The 24,839-nt window shown below is 41.6% G+C and overlaps 1 protein-coding gene across 5 annotated transcripts; it reads left to right on the forward strand.

Annotated features, from left to right (window-relative positions):
- Positions 1-5: 5 nt before the first annotated feature.
- dmtn (dematin actin binding protein) lies at positions 6-23,816 on the forward strand. 5 transcript variants are annotated; one of them, XR_008905182.1, is made up of 15 exons: positions 7-702; positions 8,175-8,233; positions 8,501-8,563; positions 8,790-8,939; positions 9,205-9,249; positions 10,017-10,149; positions 10,233-10,277; positions 10,403-10,546; positions 17,673-17,782; positions 19,852-19,957; positions 20,486-20,550; positions 20,930-20,978; positions 21,469-21,534; positions 22,400-22,480; positions 22,764-22,821. XR_008905182.1 is itself a non-coding variant. In XM_056737511.1 (15 exons), the coding sequence occupies exons 2-15, from the start codon at positions 8,225-8,227 to the stop codon at positions 22,875-22,877; spliced, it is 1,176 nt and encodes a 391-aa protein (XP_056593489.1). In that variant the 5' UTR covers positions 7-702; positions 8,175-8,224; the 3' UTR covers positions 22,878-23,816. The 5 variants fall into 5 exon arrangements, 1 of the variants encoding a protein (XP_056593489.1); XM_056737511.1 differs by having other exon boundaries at positions 20,930-20,991; positions 21,486-21,534; positions 22,764-23,816; XR_008905180.1 differs by lacking the exon at positions 22,764-22,821 and having other exon boundaries at positions 6-702; positions 20,930-21,110; positions 22,400-22,473.
- Positions 23,817-24,839: the final 1,023 nt, after the last annotated feature.

Consider the following 24,839-nt stretch of genomic DNA (forward strand, 5'->3'; position numbering starts at 1 on the left):
CATGTGATGACGTTCATTTTCTCAAGAATAGGAACATTCTAGAAATCTCGAATAATCTGCGAACAATACATTCATTTAATATTATAAAGATACCTTTAAATAAAGTCCCCAATATTAAGTAGACTGTTTGTTTCACTGCGCTCTCTAGGTCAAGACCTGTTAATACTCAGTTTAATATGCGTTATATACAGATGTTTAGTATAGTTTCCTTAAATTTGCTATATGTAAAGAAACACAAACTGAACATTTCAATTTAGGGTCTTTTTATAACATATTATAACTCATTTTTTTAACTGATATCTATTAAAGGCGTATACAAGATGGGGAAAATAGGGAGGGAGGGAAGAATATTTGCCCTTCATTTACCTTTAATTTCGCTCATTTGATACACATCTAACATTACAGCAAAATATGCTACAGATTTCCCCCCATAATGGCTGTGTCTCCATACCCGGACAGCATTTTGGGGCATCTTCGACGCTTTCTAAATCAGGTGACTCAGATAGCGCCTGTGACGCCTATAGTGTTGTCTAGATAGGGAGCCTTTAAGGGAGGTTTTAAGACACAACCGTTGTGGCAAGCGCTAATCGACGCGCACTACACGCGATATTTATGAGTGAGTGTTTAGGGTAGCCTAAATTTGACATTCTGCATCTTAGGACGCAAAGGACGGATATAAATCACTGTTAAAGGATCTAAGAGGTAAGATAAGCTATACGTTTATGTCTTCATCATACCACTGGGGATGCATTGGATGGAAATATGTTGCGATCTATAAATGCTCAGATTTGGACTCCGTGCCGTTATGGTATAAAGGGAATTGTGTTTGGTTTGTTGTGCTGAGAGGGTGTTTTTGTTACCATTCAAATGAGTCAAACATTGTATGACATTCATCGCTCTCAGTATTGATGCGAATGGTTGGTGCAAACGCATTATCACAAGCTGCCATCAATGTACACATAAGAGCATCACTAGAATCAAACTTTACATTTAGGATTTTGGGGAAATAATGGAAATAAGGATTTCAGTAGTATAGTATAAGAGGTATAATATAAAATCAAATGTCTTATGGTTAGGCCATGCGTACGGCAATAACCTTCAACGTTTATGGAGCTTATGAAGAATTTGCTCTATGCAGGCCTTTCAGTTGTCTCTTCTGTATTTATTATTACCTGATTTTAAATTTATAAGTTATTTTTGTACTCGTCCTTTTTAGCAGTGTCACGAAATAACAAGCAAATAAATAAATAAATACGACACTTTAAAGCACTTAAAAGACCCGTCCAGCTGCGCGTTACCCGCTGGTTCACTTTCCTGTCAAAAGCAACAGGAAACTGCTGCTTCCTTTCAGCAATTCTTCATTGTTGGATTTCTTTTACTTGATGTTTATTTTGTGCAACATTTTATTTTTAATATATTTGTATATGCATTACACTTTTTGAAAGGTTGGGGTTACCTGCTTAAATGCACAAAAGTTTGAAGGTTTTTGAAAATGTGATATTTCTCTGATTCACATTTGCAAAATTATACATGAAATAAAGAACTAAACAAACAGTTCAAATGACACAAGCAGATACTTTATTGCATATTGACAGCTGCAGTGATTTTCATTTTAACAACGACGTAACCCTTTGCACGCTTGTCATTCGTCGATCTCTGACGTCATCACGCAACTGAGTTTTTTGGCAAGTTTAACAATCATAGGTAGTTTAGATGGTTAGATTGTGGTTTATGGTAAAGGTTTTGTAAGACTTGATACACCAAGGATTTAGCCAAAACCAACAAGCAACGCCCACGGATCTGACTCGAAACATGGATTTAGTGAGAGCCGGCTGAAATATGCTATGCATTATATTGTCATATTATCCATTATATTGAAGAGCAGTTAAAGGCACAATTCACCCTAAAATAAACATTCTGTCATCATGTACTCACCCGCAAGTTGTTCCAAATCTGTGTAATTTGTTGTTGTTGTGATCAACACAGAGAAAGATATTTAAAAGAATGCTTTTTACCAAACAGTTCATTCACCAACATTGACTAGTAGGAAAAATGAAAGTAGTCAAAAGTTCCCCAGAACTGTTTGCTTTCCTACATTCTTTAAAATATCGAATTAAAAGTATTTTATCCTGCAATGGTAGTCAATGGTGGCCAAGAACTGTTTGGTGACGAATGTTCTTCCAAACATCTTCTCTGTGTTCATCAGAACAAAGTAATTGACACAGATTTGGAACAACTTGAGGGTAAGGAAATGATTACAGGAATTTTCAGTTTTCGGGTGAATTGTCCCTTTAATGTAACGGTGAAGATATGTAGTGATGGAGCGTAATGAAACATTAAAGCAGATGGAACGCGCACGCACTTTATTGGCTGAACAACTGTTTGATATAAATTCAATAAGACAGCAGGTGACCTGTTTCATAAAGACTAGATTTGCATAGAAGATTAGAGCCGAAATGAAATAACAAATCAGTGCTTAATTTAAATAATCTGTTTTGTGAAACACATAAGAAGAGTGCATTACAGATTAAGTTTACCTGCAATATACAGTAGCAGACAGTCTCCAGTCATTCAGAAAGGAAAAATAGTCACACTTTACAGATGCATTAACATGAAATAAATAATAAAGAATATGTTTTTACAGCATTTGTTGCCAGATTGGCTAGATTTTAATCTTTAAAGGGGTGAAATGACAATATTATCATTTGTTTTAGATGTAATGCAATGTGTATACACGATTTAAGGTTAAAAAACGCTGTTTTTTCCACACACCGATCATGTTTGAATGCTTTGCAGATTTTTTTACAAAGCCCATCGCACTGAAAAGCGAGGTGTGCTATAATTGGCCTGATAACCGGTGCATAGTGATTGGTCGTATACTGCAAACGTGTGATGGAAATGTAACGGCCTCTTACCATATTTGGAACATCAGGTTCCAGAGCAATTGTACTGTAAGGTACGCCCGCCTCACTTGCGCATACATTTGGTCGATCTCAGTCAAATCATACCATGAACTGACTTAGATTTGTGTGGGTGTGGTTAAACGAGGTGTTTCAGACAGGTCTGGGTGAGCATTCGCTTTTCGATAGACTGCATCTTATTTCCAACACGTATTTTTGCAATTTTACGTGTCTAATACACACATGGGCAGCTTATAACACACCACACAGAAAAAAACGTATTCGCTCCATATGACCCCTTTAAGAAACTGAAATGCTGTCTTAAATTTTGCCTGGAGATCAATTCTTAATAGAGTTGTGATGTGATACTAGCCAGTTGCCACTTCCTCTCATGATCACAGTGAAGTGCTTCACTACAGGAGGAAACTGGGATTCATCACTGGTTTAATCAATAGAACAGTAATCTGCGAATCCAGCAGTCAGTCTCGCTGCTCTCTGGTGTGTTACGGCTAAACCAATATGCTAAATAAACTAAGCAACACTGACAAGACCATCTATATCCCTAAGTCCCAGCTGTGGCTTGTAGCTTTTAGCCTAAACATCACATTCATGAAAACACAAAGGCATCCTGGACCTGCTCAGAAGGGGTGGAGTTAGCTGTTTTATTGTGGTTTTATTGCTCTATATGACAGTGACATTAAAGACGAGGGCTGTTAATGTCCAGATAGAAACACTAATAAGGTGGCACAGATGCTCCCCAGCTCCTCACATGCTCTCCCAGTGGGGCTGAAAGGTCTTACCGTGGTAATGTATCCTGTATCCATCAGCACTGCTTGGAGACGTCTCTCAAGACAGAGCGGAGCGTTGCCCCGGTGACGCAACCGACGGGTCTGATTGGGCGTTGGCTCCTCTTGCTCTGCTGAGATAAGTGCATTTCAGTTTGGGTGGAGAGAGAAGTGGGTGGGGTGTTCTGAGCAGCGTGCCGAGAGCGAGAGAGACACTGAGAACTGAGGAGAACAGGAGAAAGATGACAGGAAGTCTGGATCTGTCAGAATAGGATTTCCTCTTCGTCACAGAACTGGAGCCAAGCTGAAATCCTGGTGTGTATCGTGGTTTGTTTCGTCTCCAGATATGACCCTTTGCTCTTTCAATTATTCTGGTCGTTCTAAATCTATCCCTTTCTTAAAACCTTTTCAGTCCTTTAAGGATTTGAGTTATTTTATACCATGAAATCAATAGTTTCTGTGCAGAATCAAACCGTTGCATTTGGGGCTGATCTAGATGTTTTTCAACGGAAAATGCGATATTGTCTGTAGCTACAAAAATAAAATATGATTTAAAACTCAAATGATGCTTGAAACTTGAAACATTGGGGTATGCTTGGATGTGTGTCAGTGATGAGGTTCTTAAATGGTGCTTTTACTCGATAAGTCTGTTAAACATGTATCTTTTTACGTATTTACTATTTTATCTGTTTATTTGTGAAAGAAAATATAATAGACGTTTCAAAGAATTTGAATGTTGAATGAATAAATGATAATCTGATGTTTATGTTTTAAACAGAGTTAATCTAACATTCGCACCACACTTAATATATTGATTCAGAAAATGATATTTGAAGTGAATCACAATCCTATTCCCTCATTGCTTACTCATGCACGCTAAGAGTCCCTCTCAGATGGAAGATAAGAGGCATGCTTTTCATCTCATGAGTGTCTGTCCTGCTTCCATATTAACAAACGAAACAGGCCTATTAAATATCATCATGGAACAATACCGTGCTTTGGTGGGAAAATGTTGCTTTTCTAAGTTTGATCCATCTGATTTGTATTTAAATGTCTCTAGTTATATGTTTGAAGTTAGTTGAATCTTAAAATTCTGTCTAAAGCTCTGCCTTTATATTTGATTCAGATACAGACATTTAGATGACATTGTATTATTGCGACTGTATTAGTGTTCTATTTTTCTCATATTTTCTTTTTGAAACGATTTTTGTTTGTTCATGTTGCAGCTTGGACAGCAGGAAACTGTAATGGTTCAGTTTTGAGATTATCTGAAATGTGCACCAGCAGAATGTTCCAGTTTTTTGCAAACTACAGCATTAGAAAAGAAATCGTACTCAGGCATTTCCACATAAATATGCAAACACGTTTTCCTAACCAGAGGGTCCAAAAGTTCAATTTCATGCATTTTTATGGAATTTGATGTAACCGTTTACTTATTTGAATGTCAGGGGTCTCTCAATGTCTGTGAATTTCTAAAGAGACCATGTGGCAAGATGTAAACAACACTGATCCAGAAACACTTCCTCTTTCAGTGTGTTTTTTCTTTCTTTTATTTCACATGAAAAACAAGTCTTGAAGATAACATTGTTCAGTTTTAAATGTACTTTTTGTTGTATTTTATTTTAACACCTGTGTACGCTAGTGATAAAAAAAACTGAAACAGGAAGTGCTTCTGGACCAGCATTGTTTACGTCTTGCAAAATGTTCTTTAGTAAAATCCTGTCTGGTATTAAGAAACCTATCTTTCAAATGAAAATGTGGGCAGCCCATATACATTAAGTATTTTGTGAAGTATTAAATGGAATTCAATCATGTGAAATGACCACTAAATCAAACTTTATTTGCGCTTTGTGCTCAGGGACGCGTTTTTAAGCAGATTGAACTTGAATTAAAGACAGCTTGATGCAGATGGGTCCCTCTTCACAAATGAAAGACCCTTTGCATTGTGCCTCACGTGATTAATCATGTCAGTAAAGAGGTTTGAGGTTCTTCAGCACACATGGTCTCGGTACAATGTCCTTCACGCCAGAGTAGACCCGACCCGAGTTGATCACTAACCTTTCTAAACAGCACAGAAAGCCTTGTGTGACAGATATCAGACAGAGGAGGAAAGTGATGTTAGGGGCTTAAATAGAAATCTGATCTGTTGCCTTTTGTCTCCAAGGTCTACCGGGGTTCCTGTTACCTTTGGTATAATACTCTTAAGAAAGTCAAGCTTCAGCTGGCTAGTTCTTGGCTAAACTATTGAGGGAATTTTTTATGTTGTTTTGAGGCCAACATTATTTTGTCCACTCAAATTCTGTCATCACTTCAAACCTTTATGACTTTCTTTCTTCAGGTAAACACGAAAATATAATTTGAAGAACTTTAGTAACCAAACAACATTGACCCCATTGACCTCCACTTTATGGAGACAAAGCCACCGAGACATTTTCTCAAAATATATATTTTTTATGTTCCACAGAAGAACCAGCAGCCATATGGATAACCTCATTCATTCATTCATGAATGAAAGAAGGAAAGAGAGACAAATACAGGTTTTGAACAACATGAGGGTGAATAACCGATGACATGATTTTTATTTTTGTGTGAATTGTCCCTAAACCTAATGAAAAAAAATTGCAGAGCGTAGCTGACACCTTATGTGTAAGAGTCATGAGGGGTCAAAACAAGCCAGAGCGAGAAAAGATCAAAGCCCAGAGACAAATCAAAAAGCTGTTTCTTTCAAAAAGAGCATATTTGTGCACAGTTTTAGTGGAAATGGATTCAAAATGCCTCGAGGCTTTCATAACGTACTCAGTTTCGTAGGATAGTGAGCGTGTCATGAAATATTCAAGGCTCATAATTATATGCAATGGAAATTACTTTTCAAGCTAGTTAGCACAGTTTTGAACTACAACCCAAAACCATCTGATAACCCGTGCTACACTTATCACACTGTTTTCTGATGTTAGGTAGAGTCCGCCCAAAAACCTCAATTCTGTCATCATCTATTCACCCTCATTTCATTCAAACATGTGGATGATTTCATTCTGTGGAACACAAAAGAAGATATTTTTAGGAACGTCTCATTGGTTTTGTTTCCATGCAGTGGAAGTCAATGCGGGGGGCCAATGTTGTTTGGTTACCAACGTTCTTCAAAATATCTTCTTTTATGTTCTGCGGAAGAAAGAAAATTATACAGGGCTGAAATGACAAGCGATGAAAAATTTTAGATTTTTGGATGAACTGTCCCTTGAATGGAGCTGTAGTGGATGGGACGTTCCCTTGCTCTTTTAACATTTGAAATGAGATATTTCTATTGAACTGAAAAGCTGTTTAAGGTAAAAGAAGGTGAGCGATCGTGATGTCCCTTCTCCTCCCCCACACTAACAGGATGTCAGGATGTCCCTGCATCCAATGAATTAACTGCTTGGTTAAGAAAGACATTATCCCCTTAGTGGAAGCAATTTTGCTGCACCTCATGCTTTTCCAGCAGACAGCAGCTGGTAAAAGGAATTATCTGGATATCTTATAATCTTTTTAAGGGTAAACAAAGAATATAAAATTCTGAATACGGTGTAATAACAGTGACTGCAGTACAACACGCAACCTTGTTATTCACATAACAGATAGATGTGTTTGATATGAGCGGGGGTGTCAAACACTTGATGTGTAATTAAATGGATTTCTGGACCGGTGATACAGTCTCTTTATGTAATGTGGGGAGATGGGATGTTTTATGTAGAAACCGCTAGTTTTTGGTGAAATTAACGTTTTGAAGTGGACAGTGTTTTAAATTTTTATTTGTGGAATAAAAGAGTGGAAGGTTGGTTACTGTTTAAAAGAAATCACATTATTATATATAATATTGCATATTACAATATTAAATACACATACATATGTTCATATCTGTGGGCAATTTATATGCTCCCTGTGAAAAAATCCACTTAAAAACCCTCCGAGTTGAAACAATGTGACTGCTTTTCTATGTTATGTTACGACACATCTTTTGTAAGTTTCTGCGATATGTGAAACTAACTATTAGTCGTATGATTTATGATGGGGGGTTGGTGTTTTACTTTTATTATGTTCTTAAGAATAAATGTAAGATTCATATGTCTAGTTTTGTGCTCCACAACTTGTAGATTTGATGATGCAATATTGGACAATATGGGGGGTGTCAGAGTTTTAGAGGTTAAATCAAGTTGGCTTTACAAAGCACATAAATGTAAATGATACTAAATTGACTCACCAATTGCAATTCAAGTTGAAGTTGAAATTGGTAAGATTATTTTGACGAGTAAAGTATTGAAAAAAGGTGTTAATATGACTTATTGAGCACATCACTTTTTAAAAGTTTAATATTTAATTCTTGAGTATTGCTTTTACCCTAAACTTGTCATGAAATACCTAAAAGTCCTGGTTGCAATTAATTTACTGGTGCATCTTATGATCCATAACCCTATTTCCCCTCATTCTTTCACGGCCTTTTTGTGCTTTATTTCAGAACTGTATAGCTGGAATAACGAAAGCCTTGGTTTATAGTTTGCTCCAGCCATGCAGAAGGTAATGTATGCATTTGTAAAAATTTGTCATGCAATACCTTGACATTTTTTCAACTTTTCTACAAAATTTTCCTGCGAAAATAAACCCATAAAGTGTTGTTCGATCTGCATGAAAAGGAATTGAAAGGGGGCGTGGCTGAGTGACAGATTTCATCAGCTTGATTGATGATATCGCATACAGATTTTATTTTTCATTAACAAGATGTCATAAAATCCAACCAGTTAGGTTATAACCTATGACCTCTTTGATTTGGCCTGCTGCCTGCAGACAGGGACGGCCCCGTCTTCCCGGGGTCCTAGTACACCTAGCTCTCCAGCCACCTCTATTGTGGTAAGTCTCCAGATATATTTGTATTTGTTTGAGAGCACTAAATTATGATCTAGTCTAAATTTAAATGGTTAACAGCTATTAGTTTCAACGAAAACAAGTTCCATTCAGTCATAAAGCACATGCCTAATATCCCAGTTCCCAGGAACCCCATGAGGCAATAGAGGACAACTGTTTCTTTCTCCACAATCTGAACTTACTTTTTACACACTTTTTCTCACTCCCCAAGGCAAGAATGGACAATCAGGTTATTGGATATAAGGACTTGGCAGCCATTCCCAAAGACAAAGCTATACTTGAGGTGGAACGGCCTGATCTGATGGTGTACGAGCCACATTTCAATATCTCAGCCCTGGATCTGCTCTCGAGAAGCAGAGAGGTTAGAAAGCCAAAAACATTGAGTCTGTCTTTAGATTGCTCTTTGTTTTTATTGTTCCATCAGGATACATTTATTTATTGCATGTTTTACAATAGCTCTTTTTGAATGAAATCACTATAGTATTATTCTTTCATACAGAACTTTGTTATGCATGATTGATAATCTGTTTCTGTGTGTGTGGGAAATGTGAGCCATTTAAATGACAGGCCATAAACAAGATGCATTTCAATGTGTGTCTTCTGTTTTCTCTTTCCGTCTCCCCCAGAGATCAATGTCACCTCATTCAATCTCGCCTCCTCCTTCCCCTGAGGTGAGACATCAAGCCGTTGTCAATCATGGGACTTTCATTATTAGTGATAGATAGTTCACCCAAAAATTGATTTCTGTAATGATTTATTCACCCGCATGTTGTTCAAAAACAGTATGAGTTCCTTTCTTCTGTGGAACACAAAAGAAGATATTTTGAGAAATGTCTCAGTGGTCTAGACGTCAATGGGTTCCATTGATGTTTTGTTTTCAACCTTCTTCAAAAATATCATATTTAGTGTTCCGCAGAAGAGAGAATATCATACAGGTTTGGAATGACTTAATATGTCAGAGTTTTTCATTTTTGGATGAACTTTCGTTCTCTTTAACGTCATTTTTAGATAAACAGAACAATTAAGAGTTAAATTAATTAATCTAAGGAAAAAGGGTTTGTGATTAAATGTTATTATTTTTATATGGAACATAACAGGTTTTTAAAGCAGTTTTGCAAGAACTTTATCATAATTAATAGTGTTTGGATCGAAATGAACAAAACTTAACAAAACCTGATATGGACCATAAATATCACATTATGTTCTTTGCTCCTGGCAGCTTTTAGCATAGTTTACAGTAAGGCATTGGTTTGCAGTGTCATATTATTGATGCAGGTGCTGAAATACGATGGTCTGGCTTCCATTACAGGCTGAAATGTGCTAAGTTGTCAGAACTCCCACTCTTTATAATCGGGGTCAAAGCATTAAGCTGCAGTGTTAAGCATTAGCGTTTCCTAATAATATTATATAGTACGTGACTTCTTACATCTTTCTTCAGATATTTGCTTCAAAAGAGTCCAAGGAACCGTCAGAGCATGGGTCTCCAGGAGGGTCCAACATGGGCTCCACGGCGCAGCCTCGCAAGATAAGTCCCGCCTCCAAAGGCCCCATGCAGCATTTCCACAGGCCAGGTTATTATATAATTCACAATTAGTCTTTTCTATCACAAAATGATATGCGTTTGAACATAATCGTTCACATGTTGTTTTTTTAGACATTGGCATGAACATCTATAAGAAGCCTCCAAATTACAAGCATGGTAATTGTTCTCTTAGTTTCCTAAAGCCTTTATTTAGAGGCGTACATCAAAATTCAATTGATTTTAAAAGGAAGACAGAAAGATTATGAATTAACATTGTTTTGTTGGTTCTTGTCGATCCTCAGACACACATACCGGAGCGTCCCATAATAAACATGGCAGCATCATCGAGTCGTCCAAATTCCCAGCAGCCCAACCTCCTGATCCCAACCTGCCCTCAAAGATAGAAACTGAGTACTGGCCGTGTCCACCTTCTCTAGCTTCTATGGGTAAATGAACACTTACCAGCTTTTACAAGTCCAGTTTCTGTTTTTTATACCATGTCTGCACACCTAACACGGAGATGAATCTTCAAGCTCGCTTTGAAATCTTGTGACTTGCCTTAGAAACTGACAGCCTATGTACCATATTAAGTAGACGAGTGACCAACAATTTATTTGAACTGATACATGTTATAAATGGAATGTAGTACTCATAACCATTAACTTACACAAATACACAGCATAAGCATACACAAATTTTGGGAAAAACATTCAATAACGAATCTGTTTGAACAATTTTTTAGTAACACGTTAAGGTTTTAATTGTTTATAGTTTATTTATAATCAACATTTGTATTGTGAGATAACCTTTTCTGCATCTCCCAAAACTAAACGCTAGAAACCTTTCGACTTTTAGAAAGTTTTAGTCTGGCAATGACACCGTGTACAGCCGCAGAAAAATTATGAGACCATTTCAAAATCAGTTTTTCTGAATTTTAAATGTACTTTTCATACGTGTGTTGAGTTAAAATTATATATTTTTTTTCATTCTGTGAACTACTAAAAATATCTCTCTCTAATTTCAAATATAAATATTGTTTCTATTTGCATTTATTTGCGGAGAATGAAAACTGGAAAAGCAGTTCAACATAACAGAAAGATGCTTGTATTATTGTAGACCCCAAATACTGCATAGAAAACAGAGTTTAGAAACATTTTCAAGCAATACAACAATAATATTTGAATATTTGTACAGTATTTGGGAACATTTTTTAAATAATGTTTTATGTGATAACCTCGATTTTTACCACAGTTTTCATGTGTCTTGTCATGCTGTCCGTCTTCCACATAGCTGTTGGACGACATTATCTCACTCCTGAGGTTTGATTTGATTGAAATTCAACAGACACTGGACTGGAATGGCCACAATATATCTAGAAATGCCTATAAAATATACATTTGGTCTCTTAAACAAATGGTCTCTTAATTTTTTCTGTGGCTGCATATTAGTATATATTCTTCTCGGAGAAGAAAACGTCTTGGTTACGTATGTAACCTCAGTTCCCTGATGGAGGGAACGAGACGTTGTGTCGAGAACGACAGATGGGGTTCGCCCTTGAGAACCAATCAACTCTGACTACTATAGAAAAGGCCAATGAAATTTGGCGAATGCAATTTGCATGCCGGGCTCCGCCCCCGGAAATCCGGTATAAAAGGAGGCCGGCGTGCAGCATTCACTTACCTTTGTTCTGAAGAGCCTGAGACCTCTCAAACTGCAGCAGAATACGATACGTGTTCGTGGCATAAGGGACACAACGTCTCGTTCCCTCCATCAGGGAACTGAGGTTACATACGTAACCAAGACGTTCCCTTTCTGTCGGTCTCTCGACGTTGTGTCGAGAACGACAGATGGGGTTGCCTATGGAAAACGCCACAACGCTGTATCGCGTCACAATCTCTAGCGAAGCGACGGTAACAAGCCTGGGCGTGTCATCTCGAAGCTTTCGTGAGACTGTAACCTTCCAGTGTGGTGGTCGGGGGGTTCCAGAGCTTTCTTGGAGAAAGATGGGTACAGCCCTGACCGGTAACTTTCACGGACGGGGCCTTAGCTCTCTATAGGCGAGAGGCCGTCCAGATCAGTTTACACCGGGTAAGCGCGACTCTTAATCAGGGAAGCGCTACAGAGGCCACCTCCTACCCGTGGGGAGGAATATGGTGGATATAGGTATGGTCTCGTCCTTGGAGGAGAACGCATGGAACGTGCGGACTGAGTAGTTAACCGCGAGGTGGAGGCCCACCTGGGGAAGCTCATGGGTTACCAGGAGTGGGAACCATTCTCATGAGGATACATCAGACGGAACAGCCCACGGAGGGGGTGTTACAGACGTCCGGTAGCACTAGGTCCGGTTAGAGCTATCTGTGATAGCTCACATGGTATCCCGGCCTAAGGGGGAAGGCTGCTCTGCCCAGCCAGCCCCCAGGGGGTGCTTGTTTGGTGATGGATGGAATGCCTATTCTTAACCAGTGTCTGGGTAAGAAGGGAGGCTGGTGAGGTACCAGTTTCTTAGCGATGTGTTCGGGTAAGAAGAAAAGGTAAATAGCACACTGACCCAACCTGTTAGAGGGTGGAAAGGTGCTTTCGCAGGCATACGCCCCCCCGGATGCCAGTCCTACATGTCGCCACGCAGGACGTGGGCTGACACCGGGTTTACGCGAAGGTTGTTAACCCTTGCGAAGGTGTTTGGGCATAGCCCAACCCGCAGCTCTACAGATGTCTGCTAGAGAGGCGCTTCTACCAGTGTCCAGGAGGTGGCTAAACTCCGTGTGGAGTGAGCCCTCACTGCCAATGGGCATGGGAGATTCTGAGATCGGAATGCCGTCGTAACGGCGTCCACGACCCAGTGCGCCAGCCTCTGTTTGGAGACAGCCTTCCCCTTCTGCTGTCCTCCAACAGACACGGAGCTGGTCAGAGCTTCAGAGCTCTGCGTGCGGTCCAGTACGTACTGGACACAACACTAGTCGGGTTGGGTCTTCCTCCCCTATGGGGAGCGCCTGCAAGTTCACCACTTGGCCCCGGAGGGAGTAGTGGGAACTTCTTGGGCACGCATCGGGGCCTGGGTGTCAAGATAACGTGAGAGTTTCCAGGGCCGAGTTTAAGGCAATCCAGGGACACGGAGGATGCTCGGTGGTCCCCTACCCTCTTGAAGGAAGTGAGCGCCGTCAGGAGGGCCGTCTTACTCTATGAGGAAGATCGGAACCTCCGAGGGGCTCTTTGGGGGGCCCTGAGGCCCCCCAGGACCACTTAGGGTCCCAAGAGGGTATGGAGCGGAGATGAGGCGGATTCCGCCCTCTCGCTGCTTAGGAACCTGGTGACCAGGTCGTGTTGCCCTAGAAACTTTCCACCGACTGAGTCGTGATGAGTGGCAATAGCGACTACATACACTTTCAGTGTGGAAGGGAGATGTTAGTCTCCAGTCTCGTGAGAAGGGGAACACAATCCTGATCAAGCACCTCAGTGGGTCTTTCTCGTTGAGAAAGACACCAGGACGAGAAGAGGCACCGTCTAGAGGCGTGTAACCGCCTAGTAGATGGGGCCCTAGCCTGGGTGATGGTCTCAGCCGTATAGGGGGAGTAGCCATCTTAGGATCTTCTCGTCCCGTCTAGAGACCAGACATGGGTGTTCCAGAGGTCTGATCTGGGATGCCAGAACGTGTCCTTCCCCTGAGAGAGCAGGTCCTCTGTCAGGGGAATGGTTCAGGGGGAGTCGCTGTCCAGAGCATCGGCTCTGAGGCCAAGTGCGGTTAGACCGGTGTGGTGTAACCAATAACACTTGGTGCTCCTGCTCCCTGACCTTGCACAGAGTCTGTACAAGAAGGCTCCTGGGGGGGGAAGGTGTGCTTCCGCCCATCCCGCGGCCAGCTGTGCGCAAGGATATCCGTGCCGAGGGCAGGGACTATCAAGCGGGCAAATGGTGGTGTTACGGGAGGTGAACAGGTTTTACCTGGGCCTACCCGAACAGCCTCCAAATGAGCTGGACTGCACGGGGGTGGAGTCGCCACTCTCCACGAGGCATAAACTGGCGAGAAAGCACGTCGGCTGTCTAGTTCAGTTTGCCCGGGGTGTGTGGCCTGCAGGGAACGAGTCACCTGTTGACTCCACCGGAGGAGGCGTCGAGCAAGTTGTGTTTAGCTGCTGTGTGCGAACGCCACCCTGACGATCTGTATTCGCTACAGCTATAGTGCTGTCCTCGGAACAGCACGTGCATGTCTCGCACGAGAGGCCGTAGCCTGCTCAGTGCAAGTAGCATAGCCCACAACTCTTGGCAATTGATATGCCAGCGCAGGCGGGGGTTCGTCCAACACCGCACACTACACCGCACCCCTGCAGGGAGACTTCAGTCGTCACCACGACCTGCCTCATAACCTGCTCAAAGGGACCTGAGTCCGTCGAAAAAGTCATAAAGACTAGGGGTTATGGTGCGTCGGCAGCAGGGCGGCATCACCATGCGCCTGCTGCCGGTGTGCCACGCTCTCCTCGGAACTCGACTCTGAAACCAGTGTTGGAGCGGTGTCATGTGCATCAACTCGAGGGGTATTAACCCGCGAGGACGCCATGTGTCCCAGGAGCCTCTGAATTGTTTCAGGGGGACCGCTGTCTGCCTAAAATGTTCATTTCAGACAGTTCAACACTGGTTGGGCACAACTGCGGACAGGTGTACCGACATGGTGACAGAGCTGAGTTCCATACCGAGAAAGAGGATGCTCTGCACTGGGGAGAGCTTGCCCCTCTCTTGGTTGACCTGGAGTCCCAATCGACCTAGGTGCCGGAGCACCAGGTCCCTTTGTGTACATAACAGATCTCGCGAGTGTGCCAAGATAGGCCAGTCGCTGAGATAGTTTAGTACCCGCTCGCCTTCCTCCTCTCAGGGAGAAAGGGCGGTCAGGGACAGACCGAAAGGGAGGACTCTGTACTGATATGCCCGCCTCTCGCACGCGAACCGTGGGAACGGCCGGTGTCGAGGAGGATCGAGACATGAAAGTAAGCGTCCTTCAGGTCGATTGCCACGAACCAATCCTGACACCTCATAGATGTCAGGACGAGCCTCTGTGTGAGCACCCTGAATGGCAGCTTGTGAAGGTGCTCTGTTCAGGGTACGCAGCCTTTGGGGGCAACCCGCCGTCTTTCTTGGGAACGATGAAGTGCGGGTGGTGACCCACTGAACATCTTGGTTTTGAGGGACGAACTCGATGCCTGTTTTGCCAGAAGGGTGGTGACCTCTACCCGAAGTACGGAGGCGTCCCTGCCTCTGACAGAGGGAGAGATGATGCCCCGAAACTTGGGTGAGTCTCTGGCGAACTGGATCGAGTAACCAAGACGGACCGCCCTCATTAGCCAGCGAGACAGTGTGGGCAGCTCTCGAGCTCCCAGGGACTGTGACAGGGTGACCAAGGGGACGGTCTGCTTCATCATTCCCACGGGGGGTGGTTCGTCGGCTGGCGGAGCTAACCATGTCGCTGGGAGTCCCCGGAGGGAAGGTTTTTGCTCCGCCTGCTTACCTGCCTGGCGGGACAACGGCACGCACTGTCGGTTTGAGAGTGGTGACGGCTGTCGTATGTGTACGACCTCACGCCTCGCCAGGGTGTGAGGTCGGTTCGCCGAGCACAGTCCAGTGGAGTGTGCGATCGGCTGCAAGTAAACCCGGGGAGAACAGAAAACTCAGTGAGTAAGTGGGCGCCAAGCCCTAACAAGGGCCCGGCTTTGGTGACGAGGCAGGAGTCGTCCCGTACCGACCGATCAGAGCCGTGGCTGTGAAGGTTCGGGCCCGATGTTGTTCTTCCTGGGGTCTTCCCGTCAGTGTCCCTTCTCGCGAGGAGGTTGCTGACGGGGTGGAGGTTTCCCCCTCGACCTCTGCTTCCGGGGTGCCGCCTGTGGGGGCACAGGAACCGGAGCCGATGTCGAAAGGGTCCTGGGTTGCAGGGAAGCAGACGTCACGTGAGATCTCGGAGGCCTGTAGGCGGCCGAGTCGCGGCGTGAAAAAAAAATGTGGTTAATTGCCACTGTCTGATTCGCCGTCAAAAAACTGCTGAGCGCAGTCCTCGACGGTGTTACCAACAACCCACCCTGCGAGATGAGTGCATCAAGAAAGCGGACTTCCTTGCTGTCACTCTTCTGCACAAGGTATAGCCGGGGGTGTCTCTCCTGGACCACTACCGTGGACATCGTCCGACCCAGGGCCCGTGCCGCCGCCTTAGTCGCCCGTAGAGCGCTGTCAGCGGTGGCACGGAGATCCTGCATTATACCCGGGTCGGCCTTACCCTCGTGGAGCCCTCTCAACGCCCTGGCCTGGCGGACCTGCAGGATGGCCAAGGCATAGAGAGAGGAGGCAGCCTGGCCCGCAACATCGCAAGCTTTCGACACCAGTGATGCCGAAGTCTTACGTGCTTTGGACGGTAGGAGTGGTCGATCCCCCCGCACCGCAGGCGGACGTTCCACCAGGGGGATCTCGACGCAGTCCTTGGCTGCCTCACCATCGAGGGAAGTAAGGGAGCCGGAGCTGGTTTCACTGGAACGGTCCGTGAGTGGAGCGTTCCAAGTTTTACACAGCTCCTCATGCACCTCCGGGAAAAACATGGCACCCGGAGTGGGCACGGTTTGCACCGCGCACCGACCTCGGGAACCACGTATCCCCGGGTTAGCACGGATGACATCACTTCTGCTTCCTCCTGAACTCGACCGCTGGGGGTGGAGTTTGGATTCGGCAGAGTCGGATGCCAGTCTCCCTCCGATGCTGCGAGCGACATCTCATCTACGTCACACATCGTTTCCGAGTGTGTGCGTGAGGATCCGGACGGTATGCCACCGCCGGTTGGGGAACGTTCAGAAGAGCGAATCGGGGTGCGATCGGCCCGTGAGCACTTGGCTGGCGGGTTTACGTTCGCAGAGTTCCCCGTATCACTAACGCTGCTAACGTGGGTGGTCATCGGGGCCGTAGCCACAGATGTCACAGCCCGGGTAGCAGACGAAATGGTGGCTGGTTCCCGTAGGAAGACAGCCACCCGTGACCGCAACTTCTGAATGACAATCTGCCCGCAGTGCAGGCAGATGTGTCAACGAACGCTGCTTCAGTGTGCTGGACGCCCAGACACCTAATGCAGCGATCGTGTCCATCCCCCTCCTCGATGAGGGTGCCGCACCCAAGAGAACAGCGGGACATGCCGCGCTGGAGAATGCTCAGTCAGTCCTGAAAAGGACTTTTAGAAAAAATCTCTAACACCTCCGGAACCGCCGAGACGCCCAAGGGAAGGTCGCTGCAGGAAGGGACGATCCGCTGTAACACGTCGTAGCACCAGCGTGTAGTTGTAGAGGATTGAATCCTGAGTTGTACTCATGAGCGATGGCTCTGAAGAACAAAAGGTAAGTGAATGCTGCACGCCGGCCTCCTTTTATACCGGATTTCCGGGGGCGGAGCCCGGCATGCAAATTGCATTCGCCAAATTTCATTGGCCTTTTCTATAGTAGTCAGAGTTGATTGGTTCTCAAGGGCGAACCCCATCTGTCGTTCTCGACACAACGTCGAGAGACCGACAGAAAGGGAACCTGTCGTTCGTAACTAACACCAGTTTATTCCACTCAGAAATCGAATGGAGGAAGAAAGCAGTCGAGCAGGGAAAATCAATCGAGGAAGAGGACTTTGAGGACCTGACAGAAGAAGCAAAGAAACTCCAGGAGCAGGAACTTCATAAGGTTGTCACAATGGAGTATCGCAGGTTGTCGCACAATGGAGTATCAGAGATGATGAATTTTTGCATGCTATCCCTGGAAGCGAGTTAGCATTTTAAGTAGTGGTGGGCCGTTAATGCCGTTAACGCAGTGAGACTCTTATCGCGCGATTACAAAAATGTCGCCGTTAATCTATTCTCAAAGTTGGGTTGGGAGCTGGGTCTATACTACGCAAGCTATGATGACTTTCACCTTGATATTTTAGCGCGGATGTATACCAGCTTAACTGCACTGTACGGGGCGAGAACGCGATTTTTCAACTCGTGTGATTCGCGTCATTCGCGGAAGCAGAAGCCGCCTCATCATCTCATAACCAGGGCTTCATTCGCGTCCTTAGCGCCGCCTCATCATCGCATAACCAGGGCTTCATTCGCGCGATTCGCGCAGCAAGTAGGTCTATTGGCTCTTTGCATTAACATATAAATCAATCGCGCTTGACACGCCATTCGCGTTTGGTCTGAACACAACATAACGTTACTGTGAAATTACCGCATCAAACGTGACGTACTAACATGGATGCAGCTATGAAGCCGCCGGGTTTGCTTCAGGGAATATTAATTTTTAAGAACCTTCCCAATAGAAACATCGACAAGACGAAGGTTGTTTGCACCTTGTGCAATGCGGAATTGGTTTAAAAAAACACTTTCTCTCAACAGGTAGTGGTCTAGCTTTAGTTGAAACCAGTAACTTTGTATTGAGATCTAATGTATTATGGCTCCTGTATGACATATCGCTTGTTGCTCCCTCACTCTTTGTAAATCGCTTTGGATAAAAGCGTCTGCTAAATGACTAAATGTAAATGTACTGTAGGAGCTCTTCCAGTCTCAAGTACCACCTAAACGCAAATCATCCCTTAGCTAATGCGGAAGTAAACACAAGTACATCTTATTGAACATAATTTAATTTTCATCACCAATTATCATAGTAGAACAGCTTTCTCAAGCAGTTTGTGATGCATTTTGGAAACAGGAGATGAGCCCCTGGTCTAATGCGCCACCTGGCTTGAGAAACCCGTTCTCAAAGACTTACTTTTAGTCATTATTTGGGTAGCACACATATTCTGAATGCCTTCGGCAGAATTCAAATGAGCCATTTTAATCTAGATTAATCTAGATTAATCTTGGAATTAATCTAGATTAATCTAGATTAAAAAGAATAATCTATTTCTAATCTATTATACCCAGTTCCATCGTCCCAGTAAATGGATTTTTGAAAGTTTTTTTTGTAAGTCGCCTGAAATAAGGTCTGCAGCTAACAAAACGTGTTATTATTTTCATGTTTTAATCTATGGCATAAAACACACCATAACTCGCTCATAATTTTTTAAGCTTTTTTTTGCCTTAAAAACAGCAGTTGCCAACAAGTTTTTAAAAGAGTACTTCCTTTGGCGGGGACGTTAGACGTCATCGCGCATTTAAATCTCACAAATAATGCAAAATTGGCACCACTGTCTAAAATCATTGTCAAAAAGCCTATATGGGAAAAATCTATATAGTTTCGGTTGAGGGAACTTACTTCTGGGTTAGCCTACAAAAATAGGCCAATGATGAGCCACTCCATACCATAAACATTTTACGATGCTATACACGCTAAAGCATCACGAAACCAAGTAGTATCATGGTACTTTACAATGTTGTGATAATTCATAATTAAGAGCTACAAAATGAACCAAAAATGTCCAAAATACACCGAATATTTTGAATACTTTATTAATGAGAATGAATAACAATCTATATCTATATCAAAAACTCAAGACCAATCATACAAATGGGATGAAGCAATCCACATAAAATAAATATACTGTAATATACTTTCACCTGACAGCAGCATCACAGTCCCACATCAATACACCCTGGTAAGATTAAAATCATTCACTGTCTGCAGTTTGTCTTGAATGACTCAGGAATATTTTTTATAATTAAGTGTTTCGTTTTATAGCCATTACATTTCAGTAAGTGCTGGATGAATATGGAGGCGTGCAAGGCAAGGCCGAATGGAGCTTAATAATCATGACTGCGCTGTTTGTTATACAGATACAGTCCAACATGGGCAAAATAATCCTGAAGGAGGAACTCGAGAAATCAGTGCTCATCCGCAGAAAAACACGTTCACTTCCAGATGGGACCAACATAAACTTGGGTATGTGATTCTTGAACATGTGGGTGTGTATGCGTGTTTGAAATTTCGTACACTACATAATAAGTGGTTAGAGAAAGCTGTAAGATACATTTTTTTAAAATAGATATTATTTGTTTTAATGAAATAATTCACACCTTCAATAAGTCCTTTAGGTTGACTGGTATTGCATGATCAACATATTGTCATTATGTTTGCATTGCGTTATTACAGATAATATACTGTTTACCATCATCTTAGAAATTATATGCAATATATTATATAGAATATTTATAATTATATATAAATAGATATTACTTGTAACCATAAAATGTATAATTCATACGTTAAATAACACATTTTACTGTATTATTTTTTTACTGTATGTGGAGGTTTTATACAGTTCACTGTAGCATTTTTACATTATTTTTCTTAAAACGTTACAAAATTTTTCACAGTGTCAGACACAATCTCCTTGCAATTCGTAGCCATCCTTGTGTGTGTTGTGTAAGCTTGTCGTTACAATTTTTGTGTAATTTTTGTCCATTGCAGGTTCATCAGCCAGTGCGACTAAATCAGCATCTTTACCTCCGTGCAGTCGAACAGGCCTCACAAGGGTAAGAGACAGCCTTGGGGTATATGTCTTTATAACAGCCCCTTTTGTGCCGCAGCACCATTCAGACCATTTGCAAATAAGCTCTTATATGATTGGCTCACCTCTTTTCAAGTGAAATGAGTAACAGGGTTTTGTTTTTGGGTTTAGAATGGTTGCAGTGGTGTGGGTGGACATCTGTTAATGTGTGTGCATGTGGGTGGCAATCTGTTCATGTGTTCATGACTCTGATAACACAAAAGCACAACCTGTCAAGACATTTTCACAGTGAAACTTTGAAGTCGTGAAAGTTTTAGTAATTCGAGGAACATGATGATCACCTGTCGTTTTCTGGCAATATTGAGTGGCTATAATTCATTTGTATTTTGTTTTCACGCCTAAAGCTGCAGTCAGCAGACTTCACCTTGACAGACAATGGAAAAGCAAAAACAGGTAAGATTAAAATGTTCTCGTTTATAAAAGTCAAAGTCTTCCCACATACATTTAAGAATATACGACCAAAATAATTTTCTACTTTAAAACACATTACTATGTCTTTTTTTTGGATGTTCTGCAGGCATACAGGTAAGATGCTTTTGCTTATTTCATTTAACAAGCATGGCTGTTTGATCCTAATATGACAACAGATAGTTCTGTTATAAGCCTTTTATATAGAAACCACACCCTTTCCTGTTTGCCACTTCCTGCTAATGTATCTTTGCCCTGAGTGGCAGATAATAGCTTACCCTCCCTTGTTTCATGGCTTTCGACTCATTTGATTTCCACACGCTGTTTGCATATGTATTCATAATGAGTAAAATTATTAATAATGAATCAAATGACTTTCATTATTATGGATGCAATGGAGGCCCCTCTCTTTAAATGTACTGTCTCCTTTGTCCCCGTGGGGATTTTTTGGGACTGGGGTTATGTCTGTTCATAGAACGGTGTAACAGAGAGTGGCCGAATGGACCGAGGAAACTCTCTTCCTAGTATTCTGGAGCAGAAGGTGAGGTAGATGTAGTGACGTGATTCTGTTACTCTCACAATTAAAGCTCCTCCAAAGTTTTCATGCTCTCACCGTTCTAACCCCATGTCATACATGCCCTCATATTCCATATTGCTTCAAAGCCTTGCATCCATTGAATGTAGAATCAAGCAATGTCACTAAAATGTACATGGAAACTCTGGAGGTAGAATTTGTTGTGTTTAGTTTCAAGTATTCTTCCGTAAGCATGGAATTGATGTGAGCGCAGCTGGGCAATTCCAAGGTTACGGATGTGACTCTTTCAATCAAAACTGGAAATGTAAATACTCAGAGAATATATTTATTACCAATATACCCAATCGTCTGTATATGTTTTTCTAAACCCCCGATGATAGAGTCCACACATCCGAAAAATATCAGTCCAAAAAGGATTTTTCTATTTTACAAGAGTGAAAACGCTTTATGTATGTGACAAAAAAAATATGTTTTTGAGCGAAAACATACATTTTTAGGATTTCTGTCAATTAAAATGCACAAACCAGAAGCAATAATACCAAACAAATAACCAAGGGATGTCTCTTCAGAGAACACAAAACATGTGCCCATTTATGAGGAATATGGACCGTTATGGATGTGACAAAGACTAACTTGACTATGTACAATCATGCTTTAAAAACAAAATGAAAAGTGCTTTACACATGGGTGTTTTAACTACCAAATATGGACCTATCAGTATGGTGAAAACCTTTGGTTGAAACTTTAAGGTTGACATTTGCATGGAATTGCCCAGCTTGTTTTTAGTGTCTAGTGTCATGCACAACAAAACAATACATGATTTTGCATACGATGACCCTAAAACATAACAAAATGTTGTCTCTGACTTCAGATATATCCTTATGAAATGCTGATAGTGACCCACAGAGGGCGCAGTAAGCTTCCACCAGGTGTTGACAGGACCAGATTAGAGGTAAACCCACTTAAAAGCACAAAGTTTGTTGTGTTTGAGACGTTTTTTAAAAATTAAACGTCTGAGATACTAGCTTTATCAAACGTTTTTATTGAAACCTCAACTGAAATTTACAGTTGACAAACAAAACTATGTATTGAATGCCACAGTGTTTACACTTTAATGTTATATAATGTACATTGTTTATAATAATAATGATTTTAAACTTTAACAAACTGTATACATAATCTTATTGTACATAAAAACCCATTGGTTGTTTTATTTGTCCTTCCTCCTTTTAAAGAGACATCTGTCTCCAGAGGAATTCCAGAACTTATTCGGAATGTCCATCTCAGAATTCGATCGTCTGTCACTATGGAAACGGAACGACCTGAAGAAAAAAGTGTCCCTTTTCTAACATTTGGACTCGGACACTCGAACTCTCCCCACGGAGAGACCGATACTATCCATGCTAATCTAATACGGATGCTATGCAGACATGTAAAGATAAGCAAGCGAGATGATTCCACATACCAAATGTTATTTCAATCATATTCACAACAGTAGCTGGCGTACATAAAAAGCAGGATGAGGATTCTTGCCATCCCTACAATCACAGCAAAAGTTGGATAGTTATGGAATTTTATATGAATTCCGTGATGAACTACGCAAACTCGCTTTTACGCCGTACATCACTATTCCAATTCTCAAAGTGCCCATAGAAATTTATAATAAAGGCCTCTATATTTATTAACACAAAGTTTTAATTCTAAACCATCTTTTTTTTTTTTTTACATGGTCACTGATATCACACTTAAATGTGTTACTAATGTACGAAGGGCGATGTACATATATCATGTTTTTATTTATTGGTGTTTATATGTACAAAATTTGCTTCAGCAATCATTCCGATAACATTTCTAACAATTACAAAATGTTCGGGGACAACTTTCCTGACCATTCATTAAAAAAAATGCATGGACACTGAGTCTAGACACTATTATTTATTCAGTTATGATCTATGACACATATTCGTGCACATAGCTACAGTGTTTATATTGTGAAATAGTATGAAATATCTAAGCTCAGGCTTGGTGCTAAACTTAGGCTTTGGGTCTTTGTACACTGTTGGCGCTTGACACTGTAGGATGTAACTAACTGGCATATTGAAAACAACATTAGAAGATCTTTGTTCCACACGCAGCCAATAGCAAATCTATTTACTTGGGTTATCAAATAATACATCACACGCTTACAACAGAGACTGTCCAGCCATCTGTATGTTCAGGCCGTGTTTCTCACCACATTTTTCTGTAACATTATTCTGCAATGTTGACAATAAAACCTTCATGTTGCAGTTTGTGTCATACTGTATATGAAAGCAAATATAAAAAAACCTTACAGGTAAAAGTAAGTAGGTGCCAGAACTTTATTGAGTGGTTGTTTATTATATAACTCATTGCTGTATATATATATCATATATGTCATGTAGGCACAAACATGAGATACCATATGTATTAAATGACAAAGTGTAAATGTAAGTTATTTTTCTGTGCATGTTTCTGGAAAAAGATGTATTTAATGTAGGAGTATTTAAGGACAATTTGTAAAGTTCTTTTTAAAAAACTGTAGACAGGCTATTTAGTAGATTGATGAACTTTAATGCAGATCTATTTATCTTTCACAAATTGCATTATTAAGATAACAACAAGCACTGGCAGGTAGGTTTGTGCTTTGTGATATATTGCCTGTCTGATCTGTTTTTCCAATAGTCCAACACAAGATGCCAGTAGTGCTCAATAATGCTGTCAGACCGCGTAGAAGATTTTAATCAGCGTTTTTTAAAATTGTAGATACCGCAAAATATTAAATAAATGCAGGATGTCATGATATGGATCAAATATAAAAGAGGAAAACATCATCGCTGCGGTATTTTGTAAAAAAAAAAATTGTATGGTTTTGTCTGCACAAATCTCTCTGTAATGTATTGATGTATACAAATATGGAGGGGCTAAGGGGAAAAAAAAAATTCAGAAGCAAAGAGAACTAAAACCATTGTTTTGCTTCAGAGGTCATCAATTAACCGACTGGTGTTAGGGTAACTTATTATGCATATGATAAAATGATACATATTATAATTATGTCATACGAATTTAAATGTATTCGTCTGCGTTCATCTGAAAAAAAATCATTTTTGGGTGAACTGGGTGTATTGTATACACCATCCTGTTTAAAATTTGTGATTGGAGTTGCGATTTTAACATTCTTTTAATGTTCTCTTTAACGCGATGTTAAGTTATTTTTATGTGATTTTAACATTCAATATTTGATTTGAACGAACATTTTATACATATTTTTATGTCTATCATGATAACTGAAA

Source organism: Triplophysa dalaica, chromosome 22 (assembly GCF_015846415.1).
Source record: "Triplophysa dalaica isolate WHDGS20190420 chromosome 22, ASM1584641v1, whole genome shotgun sequence".
In the NCBI taxonomy this organism is placed as follows: Eukaryota; Metazoa; Chordata; class Actinopteri; order Cypriniformes; family Nemacheilidae; genus Triplophysa; species Triplophysa dalaica.

What these genes read in the sequence shown, in the direction of transcription:
- dmtn (XM_056737511.1), top strand. An exon ending in TGCTCTCGAGAAGCAGAGAG is followed by an intron (nt 8,940 to 9,204) that starts GTTAGAAAGCCA and finishes CGTCTCCCCCAG; the next exon opens with AGATCAATGTCACCTCATTC. An exon ending in GCCTCCAAATTACAAGCATG is followed by an intron (nt 10,278 to 10,402) that starts GTAATTGTTCTC and finishes GTCGATCCTCAG; the next exon opens with ACACACATACCGGAGCGTCC.